The following is a 13543-nucleotide window of genomic DNA, read 5'->3' on the forward strand; positions in this document are numbered from 1 at the left end:
CCACGGTGGAAGGGCCTTAATTATTTTAGACTTTATCGATTGAAAAATAGCAGATATACAAGCTCATAGCGCGGCACTGAGTGCCACGCTGCGAGCTTGTAGATTTGCTATTTTTGAAATCCCACAATGAAGAACATTCATGTGGGCCCACAGCGAATCCTTGTACCCAGGGCCCAGAATTTGATGCGACACCCTCTCCCTCTGCGGCTCGGCAGCTAAACTTGTCAGGAATCGCGAACATTTCACGCCAGAGATATCAAATGTTATAGATAAGATTTATAAGAAATCGGCATGATAAGAAACATGTTGAAGCAGTTTATTCTGGTTGGTTGTTTGTGTAATGGAGAGTAATAGCCTCTAAACTAATCAGTGAAAAGTGAAAACGGCTCTGTATAGGTCCAGCAGACAGGCGATTTCCTCATTCTGCTGTTGCGTCCTTATATATTCCTTTGTCGTATTGTTTTAAAAGTTTAAAGGTCTACATATTTTTCCAATGCATATCCAGGCCTTTGTTGACGGATTGGACGAGATTTCGAAGCTCTGGGTCCAAAACGGAATTAATATTTAATGTGTAAAATCCGCTGTATATCCATTCAAGTGAATGGTGCGGCTGTGATTCTCGTCGGAGGTCTCGGCGGAGAGGTGGGGGCGGAGCTCCCGGTAGTCATCCATTGCACTCTGCGTTTGTGATTTGAGGCATTTTGTCCAAAATGGACCATGCAATCTTACAAACTTTGAAAGCCAATCTCAGCCAATCAGGATGGAATATGGACAATCAGACAGATCCGTGTCGATCACATGACTGTAGAGATATTTTTGGACAAACTCTGTAGTAGTAGTGTATAGAAATGTGTTTTGCAAACATTGGCCTCATGGTGGCGCTAGAACAGGGCCATTTGAGAAATGTGGGGCAGAGGTTCTGAATTGGCATCCAGGGAGTGTGTGTGCTCATTTTGGCAGCGACCGGGCCAACGGCGCCGGAGATTAGCTGTTAACAAACTCGGAGGATGGACGGACGCACGGACGCACGGACGGACAGGGGCGAAAACATACTCTCCCCCTGCCTTCGGCTGGTGGAGACAATTAGACTGCAGCACTCTGTTGGGGTGAAAAGTGATGAGTCATCAAAAAGATTGATGACTCATCACTTTTCACCATTTTCTGGGGCAGAAATTTAGCCCAAGGAATGTTTTTCATGCAAATCAAAGGCCAGTTTGACCCCTCACATGCTACTTAAAGCAGATTATTTTATTTTTTAAATATGTTTCTGTTCCTGTGTAGTGGAGTTGATGGGACAGTGAATATACAAATGGCCATAACTTTGTTTTCGCGATGTTTCCAGCATTTCATTCTGAGGACCTTAATGACCAAACTAATAGATAAAACAATAATAAAACGTATGGCAGAACATCACAGGTCCTCTCCCATTTTGAGGGTTTGGGTCCCCGGCTAAATGGTGTTTCTTTTCATATCATGCAGTATGACGTAGTTCTAAAGTTTCTGCTGTATATGAATAACTGATTTGTGGTGACAAACATGACACTGCATTAGTACTATAGTTTGAGTAGATAAAATGTTTAAAAAATTAGCTCTTTATCAACAAAAATCTATTTTATATAATAATCCATAAAGATGTGAAAGAATAAAGTCCATAAAAAGAGACCATAAGTTTTATGAGGTTTTGTATTTTATTTTACGGCTAACATTATTATGTGAAAAGCTCTAAGGAGTCAGTTTAGTCACTAAACTTTAGTTGAACCATGAGACGCTGGGCATCTTAACTAACTAGTACAGCATCAAAAGATTTTAGGGAGACTTATACAAAACAGTAATAATAATCATGTGTACGGCTCTAAAGCAGTGATTCCTAACCATTTTCATTTCAAGGACCCCATTTTGACATGCATTAGGCTATGGACCCACATTTAATGGCATTTCTATTTCTGAGACCCCAATTTGTATTGTAAAATCAATGTTAATTTAGCTCTGAGTGTACATAGACTACATACCCATAGGGGTCCTTTTGGTAATGATTACTAACTATGTCGTTTAGCTCGGGACCCCCTGGAACTCCTTCAACGACCCTGGGGGTCCCCGGACTTTGAGAACCAATGCCATAGAGTATGTTGGCCAGTCAGACAGGTACAGCTCCTATGATATTGATAACATTGGATAAATGCAGTTTTTGAGATCACCAGAAGAGGGCAGAGTATAGTCAAAAATATAAAGCTTGATTAGAGGCAGCTTCAAGCAAGAGGAAGGTGCTAAAAATGCTTTGTGCATTATATTATGAAGCAGCTCTCATTCTCTTGATTTGATTTTCTCTTTTTTCTTGTCAGTTCCCGAGATGATTGAAAGGCATTAGTGAATTCTGTTCTCCACATGATGTTTTGACTACTAAAAGCTAAACATATCACATCACTTGACTTGGCTACAGGGTTAGGTTCAAGGGGCCCTTAGAATAAATTAAATAATTGACACTAACACCATCTGTAAAAACACATTTTTATACACATTTTTGTTTGCTTAGGAAAAGGGATATAGAGGTAAAAAAAAGGCTTCATACTAATCACAAGTCATTTTAATCCATAGGGAAAAATCACAATTCACAGAAAATCTCTGAACAATCCAAGAAAATATGGACCTTTCATGACATGAAATCAGACCTGCCAACCCTGGCAAATTTTTTTGAGTACTCATGCGCGGGCACGAAGTCCGCCCGCAGCGCCCGCGCAGCGCCCGCGGTGCAAATTTTGTGGTTTTCCCGCACAAAACAGTGTATATTTTGGGGGGTTCCACGCGCCTTTTTGGGTGGGACCTTTACAGTTATGTTAACAAAATTTCACACCAGAAATGTAGCACATTGCATGTCTTGACTTACACTAATAGGAGGAGGCAAGATCAACCTTTTAAATAAAAATGCCATTTGGTCTGGAGAAAAAGTAGGCTAGTATTACCAGGCAATACAGTAATGTTGCTTTGGCAATATTGTTGACAAATCCTTAATAAAATATATTAACTGCACTTGCTCAGAGTTAGTTAACAATAGACTAGCAAAACAGTATCACCAGTGACTTAATGAATGAACATACATCAACATAATCATGTTATTCAAATAGCAAAATATCTTTACATTGTCAGGTAGGCTATTTACCTTTAAATATTTACCTGTGTCTTTGTTAAACATTGTTAATTGAGCATCCTAAATAAAACCACCTTTCTGTGCATGATTTGCATGAAGTTGAAAGTATTCAACTCATGCAGGTTTCTATTGCATTCATTAAAATAGGCCTACATTGTGTATAGATCAAATACCGTCTAGTCTGTATATTCATTCATAGAGGATACAGGCTACTCATTGTTAACAAACCATTAATGTCTTCATATATTCACAGGTGATAAATAACTTGTTCACCTTTAATGTTTTTGACAATACACATAGTCCCCCTAATTCCTTCATTCATACTCATTTAGAGATAGTGGAACAGGGAGCCCAGTATTTTATTTTCATTCGTTTGGATCTTTACTCTAAAGCCTAATCATGGTCAGTGTATGCTACAGTTCATTGTACCTGGTCACAAGTTTTGACATTTCCCGACTTCGCTCACGTGCAACACCGTCGTATGACAAAGTATAACACAGGCTTCATACTCAACAAGCTGTCGCGGGGGCGACCGCAGTTTAATAGTATAATATTATTGATTCACTTGATTAAAACCCTAACCACGTCGCGGAGAGGAGCGACAACACCATAACAACCATTTCATTCTCACCATCGTGGCTGCTGACATGTGAATTCACCTTAGCTGAGTGTTATCTTAATATATTACCTGTTAGTCAGACTACTACTGGTTGCACGGCAGCATTGTAGGGGCGACACCGACGACTCGCACAACACGGCCATTCTCCGTTTATCTTCTTTATAAATTAATCGTATTAATATCGCCGTTGTCCAAACCGGGCGGCGATAGCTATGAGATGAGATGAGTAGCTTCTTATTATAACTCTATGATGAGTACTGTAGCGTAAGTGTACAAGCTGCACCGCGCTGAAAACCAAAACAAACTCATGCATGGCATCCGGTTCAATTCTTCTTCTGCCGAAAAAAATGAGCATATCTTCTGTTCTAGTGCTCCCCAGCGCCATCTTAGCTTTAGTTAAAACTCTGGCTGCCGCATTTTGAACAAGTTGTAAACTGTCAATTGTTTTCTTTGGCAGACCAGAGAGAAGTCCGTTGCAGTAATCAAGCCGAGAGAAAACAAAAGCGTGGATCAGCGTTTTTGCATCGTCCAATGTTAGATATGCTCTAATTCGCGCAATATTTCTAAGGTGAAAGAAGGCAATCTTGGTGACATGATTAATGTGTGTATTAAAATTCAATTCAGCGTCAATGATCACTCCCAGGTTCTTTACAGAAGTGTTACTTTCTTTAGACAGGTTACCAAGTCTACTTATTATTGATTCTCTCTGCGCAGTAGAACCAATGACGAGAACATCTGTCTTGTCCTCATTTAGCTTGAGAAAGTTCTCACTCATCCAGCATTTTATGCTAGACACACACGTCAGCAATGGGTCTAGAGCACAGGGGTCGTCCGGAGCTACCGAAAGGTACAGCTGGGTGTCATCAGCATAGAAATGGAAATTCACACCGTGAGCGGAAATAAGTTCTCCCAGCGGCAGTATATAGAGGGAGAATAATAAAGGACCAAGAATTGAGCCCTGTGGAATACCAGAGCAGATGTTGTGTTTGTTTGACTCAAAGTCAGCTAGATTAACAAAGTAGCTTCTGCCTGTTAGGTGTTTGATGTGTGCTTGTTGACTATTTTTTTTCCTTTCTGAATAACAATGGGTTAGGGTTGGCTTGGTAATAGGCAGCTCATTAGTGCTACCCATAGTACTTACCCATAGTTTTACATAAGGCATAAACATCAAGGCTATTGTTTAAATCAGTCAATTAACACCTGAATGCAACTCATATGCATAGCTATTCATTTAGTATTTTATAAATGCTTATGTCCACTAAAAATGCCAATGCCATGAAGGTGAATTTAAGCTTTTTGACTGTGTTATTTGATATGTCCCTAAAGACTTCACCACCACCATTAGATCGCTATTACATACAGTATCTCTGACATACTCCCCCTCTCCTTTTACTGTAAATACAATGTATTTATTTTATTTTGTTTTCGGACTGTCTTATGATGATATTGTTTGCATAGCAGGCTACTGTTTTTTGTCTGCCATTTAATGTTGTATGGGTAGTTGTAAAAACAAGCCCATGTAAGCTTTCTTGTGGTGTTTATCCTTTTAGTTGACCATGTATCACTGTAACGTGTACCTTTTCCTATGCAAATAAAGTAAGCTATACAACCAATCAATCGACACTGGTGCTGTATAAAATGCATCATAATATACTGTAGCAGGCTAAGCAGTAAGCAATAGCAGTAAGCAATGGCAATGTTGTTACAGTACGTGTCAACAATCAGTAGGCTATCCCTTTATACTCATTGCAAAAGATCCAAAACGGGGTCTTTAGTGATGAGGACAGCGACAGCAATATATAAATTCGCGTTGAGATAAGCCCAGAGCAGCCCAGCTCGCAGGCAGCCACAGCTCAAAGCAGTATCACGTGTCACCAGGTTGAATGTAATAATCACGCTTTAGTATCCGACCTAAAATAAACATTATATGTCTCCTAAAGCAAGCACACGGTACAAAACTCGCACGGAGTCCAATGCGTGAAGAAGAACAGAGTAGCTACAAAGACAGGGAAACAACAAGGAAACGCTCCACCTCCGTTCCATCAATAGGGAACCCCGCAACAAAGGATTGGTCGGGGGACGTCCAAAAACTCCCCCCCCCCCCCTGCTCCCCCATTGGTCCGGGGGGAGGGGTTGTCGGCGGGGGGGAATTCTCACAGGCAGACTGTTTGAGGGAGGAGTCGGAATTTTGGGGATTGATGGCGAGGGGGAAACGCCATTGGCTGGCGATCTGGCTATTATGGATTTATTGACTGGCCGAACGGCTTGCACGGTGGGTATGGATAACATTGGATAAATGCAGTTTTTGAGATCACCAGAAGAGGGCAGAGTATAGTCAAAAATATAAAGCTTGATTAGAGGCAGCTTCAAGCAAGAGGAAGGTGCTAAAAATCAGCTCTCATTCTCTTGATTTTATTTTCTCTTTCTTCTTGTCAGTTCCCGAGATGATTGAAAGGCATTAGTGAATTCTGTTCTCCACATGATGTTTTCACTACTAAAAGCTAAACATATCACATCACTTGACTTGGCTACAGGGTTAGGTTCAAGGGGCCCTTAGAATAAATGAAATAATTGACACTAACACCATCTGTAAAAACACATTTTTTATACACATTTTTGTTTGCTTAGGAAAAGGGATATAGAGGTAAAAAAAAAGGCTTCATACTAATCACAAGTCCTTGTAATCCATAGGGAAAATCACAAATCACAGAAAATCTCTGAACAATCCAAGAAAATATGGACTGTTTCAGATTCCACATAATACGTAAATATATATACCTCCAGAGGTTGTCCAAATGAACTTGAAAGCTTTCACAGTAAAAAATACATATAAACAGCGAACATTTTAAAACAATGTGTCTTATTACATTTTAATGATTTTTGGGCTGGGTAGTCCACAGACTGATAGTTCTTACAATAAGCCATTCTTCCTGACTGGCGCTAACAACAATTCGCACACATTCAATGTCAAAACTAATCTTGTGGTCCACATCATGAACTTCTATGTCGCCACCATGAAACTCCCCTAATGTGATGTAGGAAGTACACTGCCTTCCTTGCTTGGTTTCCACTGACTTCTGCCCTACTTCCAGAGCGCCGTGATGAAGAATATCATTTTGCCTGTCGTCTGTACCTGTAGTGATTTTAATCTTACTGATTTTGGCTGATTTGTTAAAGACTACGACAAAGAAGTCTCCTGTGCACGGGGGCTTCCCCCAGAAGTATTCATCGACGACACTGCTATAGGCTTTCATTGCTTCATAGCTTTCAAACACATTGATATTGGTGTAAAAGGTAGCAGGAGGGTTGTCAGGAATGTCTATGGAGTCCTCCTCAAAGTCGTCGTCCTTCAGCTTGTTCTCTGCACCTTTATAAGAGGAGTAGTAACCCATGTGTTGGAACAGCGAGGGCTTAAAGCGGATCACGTCCTTCTGGGCCAGCAGACCCCTGAAGTGAATGAGGAGCCAGTCGCACGGCATCTCCTGGTAGAACATGAGCAGGAAGTGGGCCAGACGTGTCAGGTCTCTGGCGTGGTACAGCTTCCCTATGTAGCCAAGCTTGGAGAACTCCAGCGTCACCCTGCAGTAAGAACCTTCTCGGGAAGCGACGACCTTCTTCAGTGCCATCAGAAAGTTCCCGGTGCAGCGCACGTCGTCCTCCAACATCACATAGAAGTGAGAGAGGTTCGTGCAGAAGTTGAGGAGGAAAGCATAGTCCACGTTCTGCTTGGAACGGAAACGGACCCTATCCTCGGGGTCGTCGTAGTTCCTTTTCAGCCCGTCCAGAGATGGGTAGTACTCTTCCGGAGCGTGGATCACCAGCAGACGTCCGGCTATGACGTGGTGGGCAAACTTCCTGGTGATCTCCTGCACCAGGTTCTCACACCAGACCATGTCAAAGTCTGCCAGGTGGACCACGACCACAATCTCTTTCAGCTCCTCGTAACTGGACTGGTCGAAGATGGATTTGATGGTCTCCAGGAGGTAGTTCCCACGTTTCCTTTTGACCGACGACAGGCCGATTGTGAGATACTCTGTAAAAACAGAATAGCTTAACTGTGAAATTGTCTATTATTGCCTAGTTTACAGTTTACAGTTTAGGCATTTAGCAGACACTTTTAATCCAAAGCAATTTACAATAAGCAGATGAAACGTCACAATAATAAACAAGGTTAAATGTCAGTACATCAACAGCAATATAACAAATGCAAATGAAAATCTATCTAGAAAAACAATATATCCGTAAAGGAAAAAAAGGTTTCTTAAAAAAAAAATAATAATAAAATATTGACATTTATCATTACTCAATATTTATTTCACAGTTATATCCAATGAGAATTATTCTGAAGCATCAACTACAGTATGTACTGTACCTAAAATGTTCACGAATTCTGGACAAATCTTTATTTTTTAAATCAACTTCTTTTGCATCTTGATTCCAATTCCCCCATGTGTAATAGTCCCTGTCACTACATTTCATCATCCTATATTTTTTAAGATACCATACAGATTACATCCAATGAATACAATTCTAATACGGTATTGGGAAATACATACTTTTACGTGGCAAGGGGATTCCAGCAAGGTAACGATAGGTCACATTTATGGTCCCAGAGAAGTTGGAGAGGTCTTTGAAAGTGTGGATGTATCTTTCAGAGTTGGTAGAGTGTATGAGCGTGTCCTCCAGTTGTCTTTTGTTTGCCTCCTAAAAAACAAAAATGATAACATGTAACACACCTACAGTATAATTCCACACAATAAAATCCTCAGTGTTGATTCAGGGGGTACAAATGTTACCAAAAGTGACCCATTACAAATGGATACTCTGGGGATTGTACATGCATTATGTGACCTGGACCAGGAAGGTAGTTAGACATAGACTCATTCAAATCATTAAAAATCAAACCTCGGTTCGAAGTGAAGCAGTGAACTCTCATCCTATGTGTTCTAGAGCTTAAGAATTCTGAATTCTGAATGAATGAATGGGCCGAATTGTCATGTGAAGCTTGACCAATGCTCAAAGTATGGTCTCATTGGACATTTTTAATCATCCAATCATCAGACCGGGACGGACACTACACACATATTCTGGACGTACGGGACAGATAAAACCTGTTCATTCTGGACTGAAATGACCATATATGGACATGAGGGGACACATGGGACACACATTTACGGACAGATAAAATCTGTTCATTCTGCACTGAAATTACCATATATGGACATGAGGGGACACACATGGGACACACATTTACGGACAGATAAAACCTGTTCATTCTGGACTGAAATGACCATATATGGACATGAACGGGACACACAAAGCCACTCCTTGGAAGCGGCTTTCACCGCTTCAAAAACAAGCAAGCGATAAAAAAGGAGAGCAAGAAGACATTTTCATTTAAATCCGATGCACATTTATTTTATGTATCCCACCTGCCTCCAAGATGGTGACTTGTTTTGTATTTTGTTGTGATAATTCTTGCACAATAATAATTATTACAATTATGTCCCAGTGGGAAGAACCAGTAAGTTTTACAAAACACAGGATAAGATGTTAATTTCCTTTGTGCAGGCACATGCGTGTGAGAGTGTGTGTGTGTGTGTGTGTGTGTTTTAATCTAGGACGCATCATCAGTAGTGTTCCTCCAGGTCTTAGGGTGTTTCGGCCATTATACACTATACACCCTCTCCGGAGGCGGCCAGCTCAGGTTGATCAGTCCCCGAACATGCGTCATTTCCAATTAGTCATGAGAGAATCGTTCATCTTATGGATGGCAGACTTCTCCTCATGGGACTGTGCAAGGCAGGGGCGTCCTTTTCCCTGAGTCAAGCCTATAGGCTGACCGCATACCTCCTGGCTCCAGTTTAAGCATTTAGCAGAAGCTCGATGCCCAAACTGGAAGCTCCCAATCCAAAGTGACCCACAACAAGCAATATACAATAACAAGCAATACAATAAGCAATAAGCAATACAACAATCAAAGTGATTAAGCATGCATGAGAATCGCGTTATGCCAGCTCCTCATGAGACTTAATCAACATCAATACATCAACTGCATAGAGATATCAATCCAGAACAAAGAACAAACCATATATAGCTATACGAACGCTATCTAGCTTGGTTACTTTGGGGCCCAGCAGGGGTCCTTCCTCCTCATAAAAAGCCACTGGCTGCTTCTTTCGGCTGCCTCCGATGCAGCTTTGATGGCTGACCGCTGGCTTTGGCCTCTAATTCCCAGGTCTGCAAAGAGCCTGGTTGTAGATCTTGCCACAAACCCTCTGCATCCCACCTCCACTGGGCGGACTTCAGCGTTCCAGCCGCGCTGTTGTGCTTCAGCAGCGAGTTCTGCATAGCGTAGGTGTTTCCGCTCGTAAGCCTCATCCACTGAGTCCTCCCAGGGTACTGTGAGCTCGATGATGTACACCTTTTTTAGAGAAGGGGACCAGAGCACCAAGTCAGGTCTCAGGGTGGTTGTAGCGATCTCTGGAGGAAACACAAGTTGTCGGCCAATATCAGCCAGTATCTTCCAGTCGCGAGCCAGACGTAGTTGGCCTCGCTCCGATGGTGTCAAGCCGCTCCTGGTTACCGTTGCCCCCTCACGGACAAAGGTGGTTGCCTGTTGGTGGTTGGATGCTGGTGGCGGTAGGGAGTTGGTGGCAGCTCGTTTGTCCTCCAGGGTGGAGGCAAGGATCTTTAGGACTTGGTTGTGACGCCATGTGTAATGTCCCTGGGCGAGACTGGTTTTGCACCCTGATAGAATGTGCCTTAGGGTGGCTGGCGTTGAACAAAGGGCACACCCCGGGTCTTCACCATACCACTGGTGAAGGTTGACTGGTGTTGGAAGAACGTCATATGTAGCTCTCATGAGAAAGCTCAACTGCCTCGCTTCCATGGCCCACATATCCTTCCAGCTGATCTTCCTCCTCTCCACACTGTCCCATCGTGTCCACTGGCCCTGTTTTGCAAGAGAGACTGCCTTGGCCCATCTTCCAGCCTCCTCCTGGTGGCGTACTTCCTCCACCACCATCTTTCTCCGTTCTGGTGCTGCTGCCTTACTCCAAGCAGGGCGAGTAGCTGTTAACCCAAAACCTCCTCGTCCCTGCTGAACATAGCCTACAATGTCGGCATGTTTGAGGGCTGCTGTTGCTTCCTCCACTGCTTTGGCTGGTGTCCATTTTCGCCCGGTTGCCAAGGTTGGTGCGTTGTTGCTCACTACTAAATCTCTGGATTCATTCAGTGTCATCTGGAGTCTTGTTTTTGCACACTTGAACTCCTCTGTGAGACTGGTGAGGGGGAGCTTGAGGATGCCATCTCCATAGAGGGCTATGGTGGTAAGGCATCGTGGAACTCCGAGCCATTTCTTGATGTAGCCTGTGACTCCTCTTTCCAACTTCTCCACCGTTGAGATTGGGACCTCATAAACTGCAAGGGGCCACAACATCCGGGGTAGGAGACCAAACTGAAGGCACCAGGCTTTTAACTTTCCAGGTAGTTGTGTGTTGTCGATGGACTGCAGGCCACTGCTGATGTCTTTGCGCAGTTGTTGCACCTGGTCTTTGTCCTTCAGGCTTGAATCATACCACCTGCCGAGGCTTTTTACAGGCTGCTCAGACACTGTTGGGATTGGGTCATCGCCGATGAAGAATTTCAGGTCGGAGAGCGCTCCCTTCACAATTGAGATGCTTCGTGACTTGGATGGTTTGATCTTCATGCGGGCCCAACTGATGTTCTCTTCCAGTTTTCCGAGCAGCCTCCTGGTGCATGGGACGGTGGTGGTCAACGTTGTAATGTCGTCCATGTAAGCTCTGAGCGGAGGGAGGCGCTGACCAGAGTCAACCCGCTGTCCGCCTACAACCCATTTTGAAGCTCGGATGATGATCTCCATTGCCATTGTGAATGCCAGAGGTGAGAAAACCTGCTAAAAAAAAGAAGCTAACATTTTGATATACAAGGAAGAATTATTCCCAGGGAATTTGTATAGTTCTCGAAACTTACCAGCACATACCCATTGTCCATGTACAGGTTAAGAAAGAGGAGAAAGGTGATGAGGAACCCGAGGAAGGGGAACATCGAACGTTTTCGTAAACACCTCATCTTATCCCCAGACCTCCACATCAACCTCATGGTGCCATCGCTCACTGTGGGGAAAAGCATACATAGAGCACAGACTTATAGGTCAAAAATTATACAAATAGTTCTTACTGTTTTTGCGACCGTAGGTCACAGTTTAGTATCTGAACGGTCACGTATCTCTGTCATGCCTGACACTGTGGTTCCCCTGACGCCTGATTATGGATCCCACTGGGAAAGATGGATGGAAACTGCATAGAGCGCTCGTTTTCAGTTATTGTCCACGACATTGCAAGCGGCGCGAAGGCCAGCGGACCTTGGTCCTGCTCTTCGCGCCGAGCGCCGCAGGCTCGAGTGCCCGCGAAGAGCGGGCCAGGGCCGCACGGCCGGCGGAGCGCCGCACGAGTTACGAAGCCGTGGTGAATGCAATCGTTATATTCATGCCCAGGCCGTAAAGCCTGGGCAAGCGCGCGATAAACGCAATGATAATTGGGTTTTGGTGCACCTCGCGCGGTCCAAGTGACTACAACGGAGCGCTCCCTACGTCCGGTTCAGCCAATCACAAGCTTCAAAAATGAGTCCGGGGCGTGGTTATCCATCTTTCCCAGTGGGATCCATAATCACGCTCCCCTGACACATCACTGTGACATCACAGGTGACATCACGGGGATTTCAGATACTCAGAGCAGGGATCTCCAGACAGACAGACAGACAGACAGACAGACAGACAGACATACAAAGAAAGCCAGACGTAGGATCTGTTAGTACCGCTCAATAATACCAAACAGACAGTAAGCTACGTCCATGGAGACAGCGATGTCCACCTGCAGGTTGAAATGTGTTAAGCAAAATGTGTTTATTTGTAGCATTGTGCCGAAACCAACTTTATAATGGGCAAATAGCCTAACGTCATAATATAGAAAGCACACATGTTGCTATGAAATGTTATTGGACTCAGACTCTAGTGTAAGAACAGCCAAAAATACATTAACATTTATTACAGCACAATCTCTTGTCCTCAGCTACTGTATGAGTCACCAAACCACAAATTGTAATCTGAGTACACCACAGTTTATGGAGATATACTGTACACACCTTCTCAATCATTTCCTTTTTCATAAATATCAATCTTTGTGTAGATCTTTGCACAGCATCCTTTTGACTTTATACATATTATGGACGCACGCACGCACGCACGCACACACACACACACACACACACACACACACACACACACACACACACACACACACACACACACACACACACACACACACAATCTGATTTGAAATAGTGGTCTGACAAAGCAAATATTACACTTGCGGAAATGAACAAAGATCTTCCAACAAAGGCCTAGATACAATTTATGAACATCATTTCCTTGACAAGAGAAAAGATTGCTGAGAATTCATGAGCTTTTTGTTTGCTTTCTCCAGGAGCAAATATAGACGTTACAAAATCCCACGTTGGTCACCGAATTTATATGGAAATTAAAGGTAGAACTGTGAATAACACATCAACAATTGGGTCTGTTTAGAATTATATTATTATATCAGGGGTGTCACACTTAATTCTGGGCCCTGGGTACAAGGATTCACTGCGGGCCCCCCATGAATGTTCTTCATAGGGGAGGGGGGTTTAACCCATTTAGACTGGGAACGCATTATTTATTACGCATTATTGTGTGCTTTAAGTATTGAAAAATAGCAGAT

General features: G+C 43.1%; 1 protein-coding gene across 1 annotated transcript; it reads right to left on the bottom strand.

Annotated features, from left to right (window-relative positions):
* Nucleotides 1-6631: 6631 nt before the first annotated feature.
* Nucleotides 6632-11885, bottom strand: LOC308285501 (alpha-1,3-mannosyl-glycoprotein 4-beta-N-acetylglucosaminyltransferase C-like; the record flags this gene model as incomplete). The annotated part of the gene is made up of 3 exons (XM_080726270.1): nt 6632-7794; nt 8318-8465; nt 11757-11885. 3 exons carry the CDS (start codon nt 11883-11885, stop codon nt 6632-6634), a joined length of 1440 nt encoding a protein of 479 aa, XP_080582396.1.
* Between the last annotated feature and the right edge of the window lie 1658 nt (nt 11886-13543).

The sequence above is a fragment of the Nannobrachium achirus genome, assembly GCF_963921795.1.
Source record: "Nannobrachium achirus genome assembly, chromosome: 5".
Taxonomy (NCBI): Eukaryota; Metazoa; Chordata; class Actinopteri; order Myctophiformes; family Myctophidae; genus Nannobrachium; species Nannobrachium achirus.